This window comes from Ambystoma mexicanum, chromosome 11 (assembly GCF_040938575.1).
Source record: "Ambystoma mexicanum isolate Mex_15411 chromosome 11, UKY_AmexF1_1, whole genome shotgun sequence".
Classification (NCBI taxonomy): domain Eukaryota; kingdom Metazoa; phylum Chordata; class Amphibia; order Caudata; family Ambystomatidae; genus Ambystoma; species Ambystoma mexicanum.
In genome coordinates, this window is record NC_090934.1 from 230302808 (window position 1) to 230322473 (window position 19666).

At 46.2% G+C, this 19666-nt stretch overlaps 1 protein-coding gene across 1 annotated transcript in view; it reads left to right on the plus strand.

Moving 5' to 3' along the window:
* The first annotated feature begins 6456 nt into the window (after positions 1–6456).
* LOC138503303 (digestive cysteine proteinase 2-like) overlaps positions 6457–19666 on the plus strand; it is a 56732-nt gene continuing 43522 nt past the window's right edge. Inside the window, exons 1-2 of the mRNA XM_069622912.1 lie at positions 6457–6745; positions 14914–14973. Of these exons, the coding sequence (XP_069479013.1) occupies positions 6694–6745; positions 14914–14973 (112 nt within the window). The 5' untranslated portion in view covers positions 6457–6693. The remainder of the gene's footprint in view (positions 6746–14913; positions 14974–19666) is intronic.

The following is a 19666-nucleotide window of genomic DNA, read 5'->3' on the forward strand; positions in this document are numbered from 1 at the left end:
TCCATTGTAGACTACGCAATGTCATATGCTGTAATAGGGCGTTATTAACCGGCTACACCGGTGGGGGCGTTCAGGGGTGGGGGGGTTTAGGCCCGGCAGCCTGAGTTAATGGCACGAGCAAAGCGAGAGCGGATAACGAGGGCTCTGGAATGTTACCCCCAGAGTGACTCGTGTAAAGGGTTAATAAAAGCTTTAGCACCCGAGTTACCAAAGAAAAGTATTTTCATTCATTGAACGGCATGAATGAAGGATACTTTGCCAAGATGACATGGATTTGAAACCAAAACTTTTTGCAAAAGCACTTGTGTAAATGCCTTATTGCACGCCAGGAGCTGTCATTAGAAAGTAGTGATTTCTAATATCCCGAAGGGGGAATTCATAAGAGCGAGACGTAATCGTTCAAACAATGCCGATTTCAAATTTGAAAGTAATCGTCTAAGAAAAAAGTCCCTAGAAAGAGGCTCTGATGATAGCAACCTGCAACGACAAGAAAAACAAGTTAGTGAAATCAACAGAGCTGACCTACAGACACCCAAAACAGGCAGAGAGAAAAGTGCATGGAGGAAAATTCGATTGATTACTCGCCACAATGCTGATAGCTACAAGCTACACTCAATTGTTAAAAAGCATTGGCATTTCCTACATTTAGACCCTGATGTGACAAATCGGATTGGCCCTCCTCCAAGCTTTACATTTAGCAAAGGGGCAACACTCAAAAATATTTTGTGTCCATCATTTATGAGTAATGTCAAACAAACTAGATCATGGCTACATTCAGCACAAAGCAAGGGTTTTCACAAATGTGGTAATTGTGCAATGTGCCCATATACTTTGGTAACACCCTCAGTGACGTTTGACAAACTGGGGAAACACCACATTGAGTCATTTATTAATTGCAACACAAAATACGTTGTTTACTGTATTATATGTGTATGTGGTTTGAAATATATTGTCAGCACGATTAGACCTCTACAAATTCTCATCATGGAGCATCTTTCTATCATTGCCAGCCAGGACACGAAATATCCCTTAGCCAATCACTGGAAAAACTGTCATCAAATGGATAACAAAACAGATATGAAGTTTGTCGGACTGGTTAAGGCAATGTCACCACGGGTTGGCAATCTGACTCTGAAACTACGCAGACTGGAAGCTAAACTTATTTGTCAATATTGTACTGTCCATTCTGGCCTTAATTCCGATCATGAGTTTGCTGTTTTCTTATAAATGTACTTATATATATGATTTTGTGATTCCCCGAGCATGGTTAGTGCTTTTTTCATTTGAAGGGACACACATTATTAGCGCCCTGCAACAAAACTATGCATCAGATATGAGGCATCTGAATAGGACCCTAGCTAGGTCTTTCATACATTAACAAATGCACAGCCAGGCGATGTGCATAGGGATTCCTAAATACCCAATTACAACATATCTTTTTTCACCAATCAATATATTCATTTATGGATGCATAACAATATACACATTGCGGTTCCATGTGAGCGTACAATCATTCACAATGTCAATTGGAAGAGGATATTTTGTAACACAATATTATTCATTTTACATTATTTGGCAATAGTTATTTGACTCCTTTGTGTCTCTCAGGACATATTACCAGCTGATTGCAAGGCTTATACCAATTGGTATTACATGGTTACATTTAATGGTGCTATACGGGAATTCAATGGGGGCAGTGCACCATCCAAATGTGGAATGGTTTTTAACACACCCAAGATGGCGGCTGCTATAAAGCAGCATTTGTACATGGTCGAAATGGTCCAGATTATTTTTCTATATATATGTTCCTACGTCCGCGCGGCGTTTGCCCTCTGAATCCAGAATCTTAATGAGTATCGTTGAGGTAAGATACTTCGAACACAGTCCCTTAGTTGTTCGCGTCACCGCGACATTGCGGCTGTCAATTACGAATCACCATGCTTGAGGTGAAGTAGACCAATTAAGCTGATGGAGACTTGTTTGTGTTCCTCTTTTCCCTTTTCCTACAACCATGACCCTTGATTACTGACAACACCACTCCATTATGCCGGATTCAATTGGATTGTTATGAAAATATTGTGATGTTTAACAGTAATTGACCGCAAATGAAGCATTAGAGGTATGTTCAAGAGTTGCCTCCTCCAATCAAGAGCCGTAGAAACTGGTTGTTTACTAATTATGAGTTAGTGTTACACCATGTATATTTCTTTTTGTGTTCTATTTTAGTTGGTTGCTTATCCTACGGGACACCAGCTGGTAATTCTACCAGACTGGACTCATTTGACAAAATGGGAATTTACATAGCTGCAACAAGGTATTTTTTATTGATTTTGGTCTTGGGAATAATGGAGCGCTTTGGCGCTTTGTTGTGCATTTGTTTGGCAAGAATTTTTTGAATCAGTCAATGAATAGAGCCTTACTAACAAATTGTTCTTTAATGTTTTTTTTACCCTTTACCCATATTCTTTCTTCTTTGCTTTTAATTTCCATTTTCCAATTTGATTCGGTATGTATCACGCTTTTACTATTTTTCACTGCTTCAATGAATTCCACAATGGTTTATGTCTTTGCCACATCTTGAATGTTTTTTTTTGTGTCAACATATTGAACTCTGGTTTTTTTGACATGATTTTGGATTCTTTCGTAATGCACACGCATTATGTGGCTTGTCTCTTTTAGATGGGCGTTTGGATGTTAATAACAATTTTTGGTACACAACTGTATTTTGCACCAAAACATTTCATTATTTTAATTTATAAACAGCCTCTGAAAAAGAGCAAGTCTAAGCTCGAAACAGGTGTCAGGCTGTATTGGTCAGTTCTATGACAATATATCTAATTTGTGCATCAACAGCACAAGTTTATGCTTCACGTTTGGCGCTGTGTGACTGTGCATACATTTCTTCATATCGTTGGTGTACTTTGGCTAACTACCCAGACCTCAACAGTCGCCCGCAGCCTCAGTGACTCCTAATCTAACCTGCAAGTGCGGTGGACTCCAAGTGACTTTCGCCACCAGTTCTCTTTGACTTTTAAAGGTTATGTAGCACCTGAATTAGGGGCAATGTAAATGTCAAATTACTCGGACATACAGAGGAGCTGATTTGCTTTCTTTTCCATGTACGGTTATATAAATACAGAGTTTTACTCTTACCAAATGACATGAGGCTGTGACTGTTTATTTGACTTGGTTCAACCAAACGACAGCTAACCCCCAGGGCTGGGATGGCCAATAGCGAAAGGTCTACCCCCCCCTTCCCCCCTCCTGGGGGCCATTCTGTACATTCAGGGATCTCCTGTAGGTCCCCATATGAGGGTCCCCCACCTTTCCCCCCTGGGTTCTCCTTCGCACATGTGTGCAGTAAGGTGTCGTATCCCTGGCTCAGGACGACCCCTACAGGTTTCTGCTTCCCCTCGCCTTGGGGCCCCATAGGGAAATACACCTTACAGTGTGTATGCGGTTGGTCTCCTTTCAGCACCTGCCTTAGAAATAATCCCAGGCATGAAAGAAAAGAATGATGAAGGAAATCATTTTAAAAAACGATGGCCTCATTCACCATCCTAATATTCGGATGGTCACTACTAAGAAACAAAACTATCTGCAAGGTCAGTGTAACGCCAGCCCAACAGTGCCTTCGTCATTCGTCTCCTGCTGTGAACTTGGGAGCAAATCTCAAAAGAACAGAAAAACAACTGGCCCCAAGCGTGCACCCTGCGGTGCCGACACTCCCGGTCTACTGGCTGCCTGTGCAGTGAAGTCTTAAAGGACAGTAAGAGGTGTGTGCATCAAACAGAAGGAGCCCCGGCTGTAGCGTGGAAAAATAAATAAATAAATAAATGCTGCAAATAGCTGGTCCAGCTGGCACGCTCTGCCGCATCCTGGAGGCGCGCAGCTCTCTACAAACGTGTCAAGGCTCAGAGGGGCTGGAGGAGTCCTAAATGGGCAGTTGGTACCAGACATCCCACCAAAGCACCCTCCCTTGTGAGCTGGATTGGCAACACTGAGTTCCTGCTGTGGTAGACCGTGGCCCACCCACGTCTGCCAACTGAGCTGAAGCGCTCTCCACTGGGGCACCCTCAAGCATATCACACGGCATGAAAGCAGGTCGCTGCATGATGGGACACTCTTCGGTTTGCCACTTCAGGGTTCAGGGACAAGGACTGTGCTTTTGCCCCAGCATATCTATGCCGCAGCTAATAAGAGGTGGTCGTTGAAAGCCCTAGCACATCAGTAAGGGGACTGGTGTCACGAGGACATCTAGGGGGGGCTGTGTTAGTTGCTGCCAGATACTGTGGGTAGCTCCAGCAGCAAAGGAGAAACAACCTTCCGTTGCCAATGCACATGGGCCCTCAGATGTTGGTTTCGGAGTGTGAAAACCTAAGTGGTCAGAAGTTATCACGCGCCAATCGACTGTCGACTGCTTCACGTCTGTTGTGACTCCCTATCCCCACATCTACACCGAGGCATGCAGCTTTTCCCCCCTATACTCCCCAAGCATGGGTGGCAGAGAAGGAGCCCTGCCACTCCAACTGAAGAGTGGTCTATGTTAGCACAGGGACATTGAGGAGCCCTGGTCATCTGGACCAGGAAGCAAGACGCTGCCCGTTCCACCGGAACTGAAGGGGACATTGATGTGCCGGGCCTCCGGGTCGGAATAAGGGAAAGGACGGACTCTGCACACTGAAGGCAGCAATGGGTCACCATAAGAGATGCTGCATGCGCAGGACTGGTCAATTGTGAAGGCCCCAAGCACTGGACCACGGGTGCTCTGCACCATCTGGTAACCCGAGGACGCCCCCACTGCTGTGGAGAGACCTAAGCAGCAGGCAACCCCAATACTGGACCGCCACGGCCACCCTGCCTGTCCCACAGGTGGCTTTGGCGTCGAGCCACAAAAGGGTCCTCAACTGCCTGCCACGGTTGTCGCCCCACATGCCATGTCGTCACAAGGCTAGTCCAGCGTGGCCTTGGGGGAAGTACTGCCAGCCCCCGATCTCAGCCAACAAATGGTGTCCGACCAAACCACCACCCGGAAGTGGTGCAGCGGACAGGGTATGGGTTGCGGCTCATCCTGAGTGCTCGTGCGCCCTCCTGCGGCCCTGGAGGAAAGAGACACTCCTGACTGGGGGAGCATCACACAGAAGGGGTGAGTGATGTCCTGTCACCCGTGCCCGACCCACAGCACAGGGAGTAGCCTGGACGCCCTGACACCTGCGTCTCGCTGCCCGGCTCTGAACATCAAGAGACGATGCCGATGTGGCCCCTGGTACCCGCCAGGTGTGGCCTTGCCGGCCGTGAACTGTACCATCCATGGGCCTGGACTCGGGGAGTGACCCCTAAACGGGTGCTGATGGAAGATGAACTGGTCTCCTGCTGCCCTGCAGTTGCTTAAAGAGGACTCAGTAATCCGGTGTGTTTTGATGCTGTGAACCTGCATAGTAACCACATGTGTTAAGTGGTCTTAGTAAAGAATAATAAGGTGAGACTGTGATCCCGCAGTCATGAGGTGTTTGTGTAGTGGCCGTGCCGAACCCCAGGTTAATAAAGGGTTTTGCAAACTGTGGGAGAGCTGCCTATATTCCTCCGGCAGCTCACTGCCCATGACGGTCATCTATTGAGTGTGTGTAGAAATGGGTTAGTATATGTTATGTTTGTAACTGTTGGAGTTAGCTATCTATGGGTCAGTGGCATATCCCGTGGTTGGTCTATCCTGTAAGTTTGGAGTGATAAGTAGTTTGTTGTTCTGAAACGGGTGGGACGCATGTGTGGTATAGCAACGTTTGTTTGTTCGTTATGAAAAAGGAGGAGTGTTAGGTGGGACCCTCCCAAGTGTATTGCCCCTTTAAGGGGATGTGTCCCTCCCATGTGTATTTCCATAAAAGGAGCTCTTGCAGGCACGTGAGACAGAGCGGCTGCAGACTCCCAAAGAGGAACGACTGAGTCCGTGTCTCATTATCCATGTAGGCCACAGGCCTACACGTGGAGGCACAGGCCTGCACGCCCAGACACTGAGGGACCCGTCTGCCAGGATGGCAGCCGAGGTCCACTCAGTCAGAGGCCTGGCAGGCTGTGACCCCACGCCAGGGTGCCGAGGCCCATGGCACCCGGGGCCATGCCGGACATCCACGGCAGGCCCCCACCCCCACACATAGTGGGACTGCACGGCGCTAGCAGAGATAGCGCCCAGGGGCGCCTGCCGGATGACCATGGCCGGCGACCCCCCAACATCTCCTAACCCTGTTTTCCCTGCCCTCACTATATGGGCGCTAAGAACATTTCTGGTGCGGCCTTTTCTCCCCAGCCTGTTTTACTTGTTACGTCTGGACATGCAAGTCCCGGCATGCAACGTTCTTTTGCTTGCAAAGCCAGGATTGGATAATTAATGTCACACATGCCCTGAGAACACTTGGCAGCTATACAGTGTTCAGTACTTCCTTGTTGGGTCGCTTGTTTCGCACTGCACGCAGGGCACCCTCCCTGGGAGTATTGTCTCGCTCCTTCCAGATAAGCTGAACTCACGTGCGGTGCTTTCTATGCAGACCAGCTGAGGCACCCCTGATAAGGCAAGGTGGGGGGCGGGGCCAAGACGCGTGTCCTCCATTGGCTCCCCCGTCTGTCCGTCACGTTGGTCCTTTTAAGGCGGTGCTGTCGACAGTGGTCGAGCTCCGGTGTGGAATTGGGCTTTGCAGGATCATGGGCTCGCGGTGCCTTGGCCTCGCGCTTGTCCTCGGCTGCTGTCGGGCAGGTGAGTAATGTTGTTTTCTAGTGTTGTGTAGCGCTTTGTACAAACAAAGTGTCCTGGCGACAGTAAAGTGTTCTGGATAGAGGGCGGGGCGGGCTGCTCTGCCAGAGAGAAGTGTTCTGATGTCGGCGTTCCCATTCCATCCTTGGTCTCTCTGCTGATACTGTCTGCCGCAGTGGCACCAAGCTCAGTATAGTTCTAAGGGCGGCGCACTGAGTAAAATGTCTGTAAGCGAGGACCGGGCACTAGGATTTATTTATTTAGGATTAATTCCTTAATGTACGGTGTAGGCATCTAGAGTAGGTCTGACCTGTGCCATTTGTAGTGTGAGGTCAGGTAGGAGTGATGTGTATTATGGGGCATGGTCGTTGCAGTCCTGGTGTGTTTTTGGCCAATACTCTTTTCTTTGTGTTCTGGCACTTTTAACTTCTGCGGTGTATTTAAGACCGTGCATTTTGGCACGAACACCGCAGGGTCCTTGCATATTTTCCGTCCTTTAATTTTGCTTTGCATTATGGTATTTGTAGTCGTGCGAGGGTGCCTGCACTAAGGTTAATGTGCACTGCAAGGACACATATTGGCCATGTTGACACTCCGAACCCTATTTGTGTTACGTCCCGAATGCAGTGTGGTGTTGGTAGAAAGTGTTGCACGTGACATGAAGTCAATGGCCAGCTCTGGGCCCCAGAGATCACCGGCTGTCCCTGTATATTGTCTCAGTTCCATGTACACATTCATACACCCTCCTCCCCCCTTCCCCTTCTAATTTTAATGCTGAACTAAAAGGTTCCTGGTGGCCAAACGAAGTCCCCCCCCCCCCTTTAAAAAAAAAAAAAAAACTAGTTACAAGTGGGCTGGTTTATTTAAGTTGGGGAAGCGGTGTTTCTTCGGTGCTTTACTCGCTCAAAAATTAAAATCTAGTTGCCCGAGAATCCTTGGATTAAAGATGTGTTCAAGATCACCGTGCTCCATCCTGCGCTGGGATTCCGAACTCATTTCTGCCCATGCTTAAAGCTCCATTAACAAGAAAAGGGGAGGGTGAGGTGGAGGCAGTGGCGTCACTAGAAATTAGTTTTTAGGGGTGTGGAGGGGGGGGGCAAAATCAGGGGCACACATGCAAGGGACGTGGATGCTGGAACATCAAATGGGGGTTAACAGGACAAACTGGTTTAAGTATAACTATAGTTTACCAAGCTGGTTAACAAATATGACACATCAATCCTTCAGAGTAGGTCTAAAATAATCCGTTTTGCATCTAGTTAATATACATCCTAAAAAGTTAACTCCTGTTAAACAGTTGCAAAAATGCCCTTGCAGTCAGCAGGAGACTCCATTCTTTTACCTCAAGCAGACATCACTCTCAGCACAGCTTCAAAAATAGTGTAGCTAGAGGTGATATATAGCAGAGCAATCTCTCTTCCTGCTCAGCTTTAACTAATAGTCAAAAATAATCAGTTGAACAGAAGAAAGATCCTTCGTACCTCAGTTTCAAATTATCGTCAAGAACAGTCTGTTTAGCATTTGAAATTTCAAGTACAGGGGGAAAGAGCCAACTGCAACCCACCTTGGTTCTCTAGCAATGGCTGCAGGAATTGCACTTTGCTCCCACAGCACTGTTTTCAGTTTGTCTGTGCAGTGGCGGTTGGCAAAATGTTCCCCACATAGAGGGAGAACCAGCACAGAGAGGGAACCAATCAAGGGCCATAATAGGGTGGAGACAAAGGGAGGGACACTCAAAAAAAAAAAAATAGACCTTTCAACAGTGAACAAGAGCAATCCCCCCACACATTCGCATGATACCTTTGCCCACAATGTCAGTATAGACATGTTTTCACACTGGCTTTGCCCGTACATTTCCATGCAGGCTGCACCACTGTGCCAGCATTCCCACAGAGGAACATAATCATGTTTGTAATTTTGTAAGACAACATGTCCATGCATATTCTGTCTCTATATGGCAGTATCCCCAGTTGACTTTACCATTAAAAATGCCACGCCATAATATGCAAACATGTCCAGGCTGAATGAAAGTGCCACTCTACCCACGTAAATAAGACTTAAACATGCTTGCTTTATCAAAGATGCCCAATACACAATTTCATGCCACAGGACGAAATGACTAGACTGGCACACCAAAATAAATGGCAGTCCAGCTTCATAATAACTTATCATGCTTGCTTTATCATAGATGCCATGCCTGTCCCCTAGTTCTCGCCCCAGTGTCTTGCACGCACACACTGTGGTTGTGTGCATGCAAGGTGCTGGGGTGCCCACGGGCAGGCCTGGTATTTCTTTACTAGCCATCTATCAAAAATTGACCAAAAAAAATCCCATGCATGCCCTCTGGGCCACCCAAGTACAGTGCACACACTCTATGCGGTTGTGTGCATGCGAGGTGCTAGGGGGCCCACGGGCAGGCCTGGTATTTCTTTACTAGGCATCGATCAGATTCCCCCACACCCCCCCAGTAAAATCCCATGCATGCCCTCTGGGCCACCCAAGTACAGTGCACACACTCTATGCGGTTGTGTGCATGCGAGGTGCTAGGGGGCCCACGGGCAGGCCTGGTATTTCTTTACTAGGCATCGATCACAGATTCACCCCCCTCCCCCCAGTAAAATAAATACCGTGCAGGCCCTCTGGGCCACCTCAGTGCCTTGCACAGGTAGCTGATTTTTGGTCGGTGTGGAGGAGGGTTGTGCAACAACTCCTCTCGTGTTAGGTGGGACCCTCCTGTTTGCGTTGCCCCTTTAAGGGGATGTGTTTTCCTCACGTGTATGGCCCCTTTAAGATGGGCCATGACTGTGTCATGGCCCAAGCTAATAAAAGGAGCCTCTGCAGGCACGTGAGACAGAGCGGCTGCAGACTCCCAAAGAGGAACGACTGAGTCCGTGTCTCATTATCCATGTAGGCCACAGGCCTACACGTGGAGGCACAGGCCTGCACGCCCAGACACTGAGGGACCCGCCTGCCAGGATGGCAGCCGAGGTCCACTCAGTCAGAGGCCTGGCAGGCTGTGACCCCACGCCAGGGTGCCGAGGCCCATGGCACCCGGGGCCATGCCGGACATCCACGGCAGACCCCCACCCCCACACATAGTGGGACTGCACGGCGCTAGCAGAGATAGCGCCCAGGGGCGCCCGCCGGATGACCATGGCCGGCGACCCCCAACATCTCGCACCAAAATCGGCTCACAGCCCAGCGCAATCGGACACGCACGTTAACACGTAGCATGCGCTTGCTCAGTCACACGCCCACCCTTCATACCCTCACCCACAACACACGCACACAAAGACATACACAGAATTGAATTACATTAACTTCTGCCTTGGTTCTGAAGTTCCTCCCGTTTCCATAGCTCTCGCGTAGCACGAATAGGAACCGGGAAGCAAAGAGCCCTTCCTGGTTCCTGTACATGCACGTGAGAGCAGAGCGCTGATGACGAACCCTTCTCCGTTTGGAAGTGTGGGGAGGTGCAGCAGCACCACCTCGCACATACAAACATGCAGTTCCCCAGGCAACATCCACAATGGGCCATGCAAGGTTGGGGAAGCAAAACTCCCCTGGCTTTGCATGGCCCGTTGGGTTCCATGTGTTAATATCCCCGCAAAAACATCACGTTACAAAAAATGTCGCTATATTTTTGCGGTGATATTGACCCATGGACCCTGCGGGGGACACCCTCGCAACCCCTGCATTATCTTAAAATGTGCGGGGACTCCCCGCTCCCAGAAAATATTCCCATCGAAAATATCGCCTATGGTGAGACACAGCCATATTACGGCGATATTTTTGGTGGGGATATTTTGTACCACCCATTGGACATGCGCAGCTGGGGAAAAGAACTGTCACAGGAACCCTGTTTCCCTTTGAAATTTCCAGCCAAGAAGGGCACCCTCATCAGCAAGGGAGAGCCCAGTGTTACACTGGGCTGTGGGGGAGAGGCGGCAACTAAAGAAAAACCTGTGCTTTTAGTCGTCTCTGCCTCAAGGATTTCCAATTGTCCCTTCTTCTGGTTCCCGGCTGAGTATTAAGAGCAATGGTTGAGTCATTCAAAGGTTCGCCCTTTGAGGCCTAGCCAAGGGCATTATGGGTCTGATGGTGTGGTGGGACCAACTAAACCCTGACCTAACACCCACAGTGTGGTAGGTATGGCAATGGGTGCTTATAAAGCTCACCTTTACCTTGCAGAGGAATCTAGGCACCTGGTTAAATAGAAGCAGCATGACACTCTGACAGGAAAGGGGGCTGGAAATCAATGCAGTAACAATTTGTGCCTGAACTTCAAATGATTGTTGTGAGTCGCAATTCAGCAGAGCTAGAATTCCAAAGATTTGCTGTCAAAGTTTGTGGCTCCCAGACTCCCTTAGTTTCTATACTTATCATTTTCCTTCTCTCCTCGTTATCCTGCAGTGACAGTTTGAGTGTTTGATACCCCTCTTCTCCTTGGCCAGCTGTGGCCTTGCGCTATATGCGATATGCACCCGAGCTGACCTGTAAAGCTTCCGTGGCAGGTTCCCCCCACATGTGCATTTGTTCTTTCTTGGATGTATTGGTGCGCTCATGTCTGCAGAGGTGTGTGCTGGGTGCAGGCTAGGATGCTTGCGGACTGGTTCCATGCTTTAGCATCCTTAGCATAACCGGGTATCTTATTTATGCACTAAGCCCGAATACGATTTCCTGTTGCATATCGTTGCTTGATTATATGAAACAAAAATGCACTGAATTGTGTTTGTAATAAAAGCGGACTCTTGGAGCGAAAAACAGAATCCAAATTAGAGTTGGTTTTAAATTTGGTAAACGTTGCATAGCAGTGGCCTTCAAACTGTGGGTCTGGCCCCACTCGGGGAGTCCTAAGGATGGCCGGTGAGGTGGGGGGAATCGCTTCAAAAAGTTATGGGGACTGCTTTTAGAAAATGTACAGCTTTGGCACCTGGGGAGCCCAGCAACACTATTTTTTTTTTTTCTCTGTGGGGGGTGATATTCATATTTTTACTCGCGGGGCTCTGCATAAAAGTTTAGATTCCAGTGACGGAGAGGAAGGTGGGTTCTAGGAGTTGGTTAATGCATATTTTACCTTTTGGGGGATATACAAGGAACACCCTCCTTTCCCCTCATAGCAGAAGTAGTGTGGGAGATGAATTGATAATACAGACCCAGGGGCTCAATAGTGTAGTGTGATCCTGCGAATATTGCTTAAACAGAAGCACAGCTGCACATCTACCAACAACTTGGGACTGGTTATCTACACGCCCCCAAGAAATGCATCACCTCTTCGGGTCCTTCAGTGTCCCCTTAATGGATGTTCTCATTTTAGCATATGCTCCAAAATGTCTCCCCTCCTTCCACAGCCTGGGTTTGCAGCCTTTGTCTTCCCAGATTTGGACCACAACAGTAATTATCTCTAGCCATAATAGATAATTGTGAGCATTGATGGGACTTGTAGTCCCACACCTAGAGCCACCAAATGCAGACCACTGTTGTGAATTGGTCAATTACAACAGTGTTGTGAACTTGAAGCTGTAATCTCTTAATATCTCAATAAGCACCCTTTCTGGGGGCTTCACTGGGTGGAAACCCCCATGGACCCAAGTTATAGACCCAGGCCGTTACTACCTGGTGAAGCCGCCAGAACTGGTGCTTATAGCTATTAGCTACCCAGGGTGCTAACTGCAATGTATTTTAGTTTGAATGAGACTTATCCAAGATGGCTGCATATGGAGCCCATCTTACTTTTCCATGGCAACTGTCAAGGACACTTGGCAGCTGGGCACTGCTGATGAAGGAATTGGTAAGTGGGGAGGGAGGGGTGGGAAGATCAGAAATCCAAGGAGAGGGAAGGGGGTAGATGGCAAGGTGGAGAAAACGGCCATCAGGCTACTTGGAATGTGGACTGATATCGTGGGGTTCAGCACATGATGCGAGAAACCTGATGGTTTGGCTCCCCATCCTGGGTTCTAATGACTGTTGATGCCCCCGACATCTACATTCTAAAAGTGCATCTTCTTGTGAAAGCTACCCTCTTCATAGAAATATGCAACTAGCTGACCAACTTTGCAGGTACGTGGTCTCGCATCTTGATGTTTTGCCTAAATTAACAACTTTCACCCGAGAAGTGACCATGATGTGAAGCTTTTTGCTTGTGCTCTTGTTTAAATCGAAGACCTTTCACCCTTTTGTTATATAACACACATATACATTTACAATGTTCTACATAGATTGGACTGCATATTAGAAATTAATAACAATCATTTCTCGTTTAGTTCCACAAAATAATTCATTTTTAACATTCATAACAATCCAACGTTATTTCCATTCAAACCTTTTTGTATAAAATTGAAAACTGCAATAAAGATGTTTGATTAGAACCAAGAAGCCTCTCCCAAAATCGACCAGATTGTAAACTCTTATCATTGTGAGCAAAAATATCTAACTCTTTTTGATTGGTAAAATTCACATTAATGAACCAGTGATTGTGGGTTTCAACACGAAACCCACAACAGCGGCAGAGTCTAGACGTTCTTTGCTATGGCACTATCATTTTGCTTGTTTGGAGAATGTTAAATTTGAATCTCAAAATTGTTCCCCCAAAAAAAGCGCATTAAATATTGTGGTAAGTATTAAAAGGTATTGCATCTCACAAAACTGTATTTCGAAATACTATTTCTCGTACAGATCCAATCAGAAGAGCACAATTTTAGTTTTGAGCTTATTAGCCAACAGATCATCCATGTCAATTTCCAGCATTGTTGATAATTTCTCTATAGAGCACCAGGCAAATAAGACAAACAAGAGCCATTCATTAGTTCCATATATGCAGACGCTGGTGGAGGCACTGCCGTTGAGGTTTCCAGTCCACAGGTAACTGAATTGAAATGAGACCCAATTCCTGTCTAATTTGGAGTACACTTTGGAAGGCCTCAACCTCGTCTCCATAAAAGCGCCTCCAATGTATCAAATTCAGGTCCAAAAAACGGCACTCTGCGACTAATTACAGAGTTAAAATTTCACAACTCCTACTTGCATCAGTGGTACAACTGATACCCCCTGCTAGCGCTAAATGCACACCCGGACCATGAACCTTCAAAGCCCTAGTCTCCCATGTTCAGGCCCACTGGGTGAATTGGCCCAAGGTTACTTGTGAATGTTTACAAATCGCTTGGGACTAGGAATCCCGCTACAAACACATGGGGCAAGACTACTGAAACTTCATCAGTGTAAGTGCAAAGTTGCATTGTACTAGCAGCTAGTGCAAAAAACATTGACACCGTATAGTGTGAACCTTTGCACCCTGACAAGTGCAGGTTTTCATGGTATATGCACTAGAGCAGAAATTGCCCTAGTACGAAAACATGCACTTTAAATACATTATTGTATAAATACATTATTGTATTTTATAGCTGCATTGAACATGCACGCATTTGTTTATGTGCTTGTACCATGAAAACATGCCCTTGTCACCGCGTACATTGCACTAGGGCAAATTGCCATAGTGCTAATATGGTGCAACTTTCCACCTGCACCGGTGCAAAGTTCCTGTAATCTGGCTTTAACTGGGAATTGGGACACGTGTTGTGGCACGCAAGCTAAAAAAATGGAGGTTTGGCAGCGTAAGGGAAACTGCTCTCCTGCCACGGGGCAATGGGTATTTAGTCTGCTCCTCATCTCTTGGCCAGTGCTAGGCTAGTGGATCTTGTGCCAGTCCGAGATCAGCAGTCACATGTTCCTGGCCATAGGCATTGTGATATGCAACTTACTTTTAACTTAGCGGTTGGTCTAGTAAATTCTCCCAGGGCTAGATATGGCCTAGCACGCGTAGTAATCCTTCAAACTACTTCTGTGTCTGGAATTAAAGTAACCTTAGCTTGCTGCCCTCGTAGTTCAGTGACCTTGCATGTGTTTAGTGCAAGAGCACAGGCTTTGTTGCTCGTCGCGCTGTACACAAGGTGGTGCGATTTGAACCCTTGACCTAGATGTCGAATGCTGACCTCTGCATCACGTTGCGTGCATTACCAAGGCTGAGTCTTGTTCTCTTTATCGGAAACTGGTCGCCTCTTGGCTGATTTGGACTACCTCCTTTTTTTTTTCGCTGGAGCTTGGGAGGGTCGAGGGGTGAGTGGCTTGGAGTCTTGTTTCTGTTTTGTTTTAACTAACACATTTTGTCTCTTCAGGTGCAGAGGATTTCACTTCCTGGGTGCTGCCGGACTTTGGGTCGGTGTATCATGTCTCCGGTAAGTGGATATGGCAAATGTTAAGATACTAATAACGCAGCGATGGAAGACTGTTCACCAAGAAACCACATTGCAACTGCGCCTTAAGACCGTCCCATGGCCATTGAATGCTTTCTTTAATAAAAATCGAAGACTACCTACTTCTCCTAGAAGTTGTGGCAGGGCGGGGATTTATGACCTCCACTTGAGTGGAACCAGAATTTTAAGCTTAACCCAAAACTCCTACAAGACAACGTCCACGAAGATTTTGCTGGGTGACCTCTAAAAGGGCTATAGGTCTGTAGTTGGACACGGGTTAGACACTTCACTTGTATGGGAAGTATATATGTTACACGCCACGTGGGGGGGGGGGGGGGCTCACTCTCGTTTCCAGGATTGCATTACGAATTAGCTAGAATGGGGGGCCCAGAGTACTGAATCATGCCGGGTAATCTGGGCTAAATTATCAGGTCCCAGCGTCCTCTACACTTTACTTTTCTTTATAAGCAGACAATATCTTCTGAGTGAAAAGCTGTCCATGAGATGTGATAATTGGGCATCCCAATCATTCTAGTCCTTGAAAGTGGTGGCATAATGCTTTCCAAGTATCCTCACTCATGGACACTTACTCCAGCTGACATCTTGTTTAAATAGATGTTCGACTGCCAATTGGCCTACTTTAACGCGCAACTTAGCTTCATACTGTGAACTGCTTAATCTTCTCTGAATTACAGTAGCAAAGCTTCTTTATTTTTATCTTTTTTGTGCATAGCTTTTGCAACATACTGTGATTAAATTTTGGTCCCTTCGCCATCAATTGAGCCAAGCACTCAGCCACTGTAGTATTCTTACAGGAGAAGGAATCTCACATAATAGATCTTACTGCAGCCTCCCTTAATTCTAAGGTGAATCTATTTAATAGGGAGGTATTCAATATCACCCATAATCCTTTGTTGCATATTTCTAAGGGGAAACCAGGGACTGGATTATTTTTTGTAGTGCAAAGTCGATGATTGCTGAAGTATAGATGTCTAGCAATGAGGCAAGTGACAAGGACACGAAAATATAGTCTAGCCATGAAGTAGATGCTCACCTTGCCCAGTATACAATGATTTTCTTTCTTCCTCCACCTTGGGCCTCGGACATCCAAGAACCCCAAAAATGTACACGGGGAGGGGGTTTCCCACTCGTTGCCTAGATTCCATATACTTTTTTTTTTCCACCCGACTCTGGGCATTTTAAATTGTACAATTCAACTTGATATTTGGTGTGCTCCATGTATTCTTTTTTTAAGCTGGATTCCAGTATATTTAGAAGCGACATTTCCATGTTGGTCTTGGGTATTTTTACCCCAATGGCCGGAATCCCGAGAGAAGTATCACTAAATGGAAAAAGCTCAAACTTGTATCGATGACTGGTCAGACCCCCACTAGGTCTCCCCTAAGGGGATTTATTCGCTGTTTGAGAGCCTGACAACCATTAACAAAGATGGGTAAGGCAGCCATCGTTTCCTGAAATACATATATAAAGACCATGGATTAGACTGTCTTTGCAAATTATTAAATCCGCAACAATTCAAAGACTCAATACAAAGGTTGACAGTTATTAGTCTGAATTCCTTGGAGTTTAATATTCTTACAAATTGCCTCCAATCTCCCTTGGATCCATTCACTGGCCGATACTCCTTCCCGAAGCAACTAGCCCTGCCCTCAAATTCAAACCCTCGGGATAGCTGTTGCGTCCATGATCTTTCACATCTCTGCTTTTTTTAGCACAAACCTGTCTATCTGCCCATTGATCTTAAAATGTCAGGCTGGTCCCATTTTGCAACTGGTCTTGAGTAGAAATGCACTCAATTCAAACCCAAAAGCTGCGTTGCAATGAAATTGTCTCCCGAGTCAAGGGATCTTAAAGCCAGAATTTCTGCAAAAAGGGCCAAATGGTGCACTCAAATTAAATGTACCGGCTAATTTAATTTGAAGGATATTTTAAAGCCCAAGAACGCTGCAGTCCTAATCTGACAATTCTGTGGGACCCTCTCTCCTTGGTCAACCAAATCGCCCATCCGTCTGAGGTATACATCATTGGATTTTACTGACCTTATGTTTGGACCCTTGCTGTGCTTTTCAACATTGATGGTATGAATGGTGGGCTGGCCATGACTTGCAGCAGGCGGGTCCAGCCTTTCTTCCGTGTCTAGATCCATAGTCTCCTGTTGCAGTTCTTCTGAAGTGGGAAGAAATCAGTATTTTTTTGTTGTTGTGCCAAACGTGCTGCTTTTTTCCTCATTGATTTTCTTTTTCGTTTTTTTTTTTTTTTTTTTTTTGGTCAATTTCTTTTGTCGCCTTCTTCTTCGCTCCCCATCCACCCCCCTTGTCTAATATTTCCCTGGATTCTTGTCAATGATCTCCAAGAATTTTCTTGAAGATTATTGCCTTGATATGTTTTATTTATAGCATGCCCATACACAAGTGTTTCAATGCTTTTACTCTTAAGGGGGTTTTACGTTTTTGTGCTGGAGCAAAATTAGCACCCTTAGTGGAAGTCACCAGCTGCAAATTTACAACCACCGCTGGACTGTACCTGTTTCTTGATGAACATTTTGCCAGAGCCCTTCATTTTGAGGCTCAAAGCTCGGGGGGCACTCAATTGACAATTAACCAAAGCGGACCCATTAGTGAAATTTTAGTGGTAATCTTCTGTCGTAGACAATTACTCTTGTAGGTGAAGTCCAGGGTCTATCTCTCTCATAGTGTTGGCACCATCTTGCCCCATTCTCTTTTTGGAGAATCTGTAATGTTAAACAGATTCTCTTGTATTATGGAGTTTGATAGTGGATTGCTGCCACCGACTATGGCCCCAGGGTGTTCACGTTGGATAGTGTCTCCATATTTCTTACTGGCCTGGTGCCAGGCAGAGCAAAGCACCTCGAATTCAACTCCAATCTGTGCAGCATTGGGAGTATTGGCCCTTGTCACTGCAGCTCTGCCCCGTTTAGTGCCTAAGTTGTCAATGTTGAATGTCATGGGATCCTCACACATTTCCTGACGGAGGTGGAGGGAGGAGGCATCCAACACAATGGAATTTGCTAGGGCATTCCACTCCCTCTAGTTGAATAGATGGTTTTCCAACATTCGTTTTTGCTTTAGGTGTACACAAGTCAGTGACTTGCGTTTTGCATTCATAGCTCCCGCAGTGGAAGACAGTGCCCAGCTGTCAATCCTGTTCAGAGGGCTCTTGCAGCACGGCCATATATGGTAGCTCAACGGCGACTGAGCACTACACAGATTGTAATGTGAAGTGGCCATAACCGCTTGCAGAAGACCACCAGCTTCAATATACAATAGGAGGATGAACGTTTGAAGTCCTTTGACCCAATTCGCTCAAACAATTCACCAGCAACAGGCAATCGACGCAGGCTCAATCCATGTCAATTGCACTGGGAAGAACTTGTATCTAGCAAGGATTTATTTATTGCTGCTTCCACTGCAACAACCAAGTCAAAGGCTCTATAGGCTGTCACAATTCACGCAACTTGACCTAATCGGGAAAACCATGTTTGGTTCAGATTTCCTGTCCTCTCTGCAAGTCTGCCCACCAGAGCCCGCGCATGGCAGAGCTCAATGCTGAAGTCTTGAGACAGGTGTGAGCAGCACACAACAAACTGCAAGTCGCAAAAGTTGAAAAAAGCAGCAAGGCTCCCTGCCAACTGCAGAAGACTTCACCAGAGTGCGAAATTCCTTAGTGCTTCCCATTCCCCTGAACCGTGCCTTAAAGCAGAGGGGTCCAAATGATCAACTGACTACCTGGGTTTTTGTGTGCTGAGGCAGAACAGTGTGTTCTCACGTTAAAGAGTGGAGTCGCTGATTTAAAAAAAAACGCTTTCTATTGAAAGTGGCTCCTAAGAGAAGTGAGATTTTGCCTTGCATAGTGGTGAAAGAAAAAGGGTTTCAAATATAAAGTGTGTTCTGAAACGTTTGTGCTGACATTTTTATGTGATTTAAGTTGAACAAAACTGCTAGCATTTTCAAGTTCACTGTGTGAAATTGTTTTTGCTAATAAAGTGTTGGATATTTAAATTCAATTTATGTTGTGTAAAGCTTATGATCTCATGTTTTTAAGGTGCTATGTGCAATTAAAAGTTGAACCGCAGGCAAATTGAGGCTAAAGAGTTTGATCTGTTATCCTGAACAGACTAGCATTTTCAATTTGTAAAAAAGACTTCATGGGAACAAAAAGCCGTTGGACCATGGAGTGAGGCCGTGTGATAGGTGATTTTGTACATGTTAATTTCTGTAAATAAATATATTCTGTAAACAAGCCTGGTTCTTGACTTATCTGTGGCACAGGTGAGGGTCCTATGTGGTACTATGAGTCTGTCGGGAACCACAAAGGAATATTGGTATTGTGATTTTGATTGGGGAGGGAACGGATTCTCTGCATCGATGGTTGCCACATAAATCTCTCCTACACAATACAGACTTGAAGAGACTTGCAAGCTACACATTAAATCCACAAGTGCTGACCCTTCAGTGTTGATGGGTAAAATGGAAGTTTTACTATGAATGCCTTCATATTTGCAAAAAACATAACTTTGTGCCAAATGTACATGGTTCTGAGATGTGCTGTGGCTTGAAGGAAATCAACTCGGCAATGGCCGTGGGCTGCCCAAGAACTCTTGCCTAGTGTGTATTTGTGGTTGCGCTTGGGACAA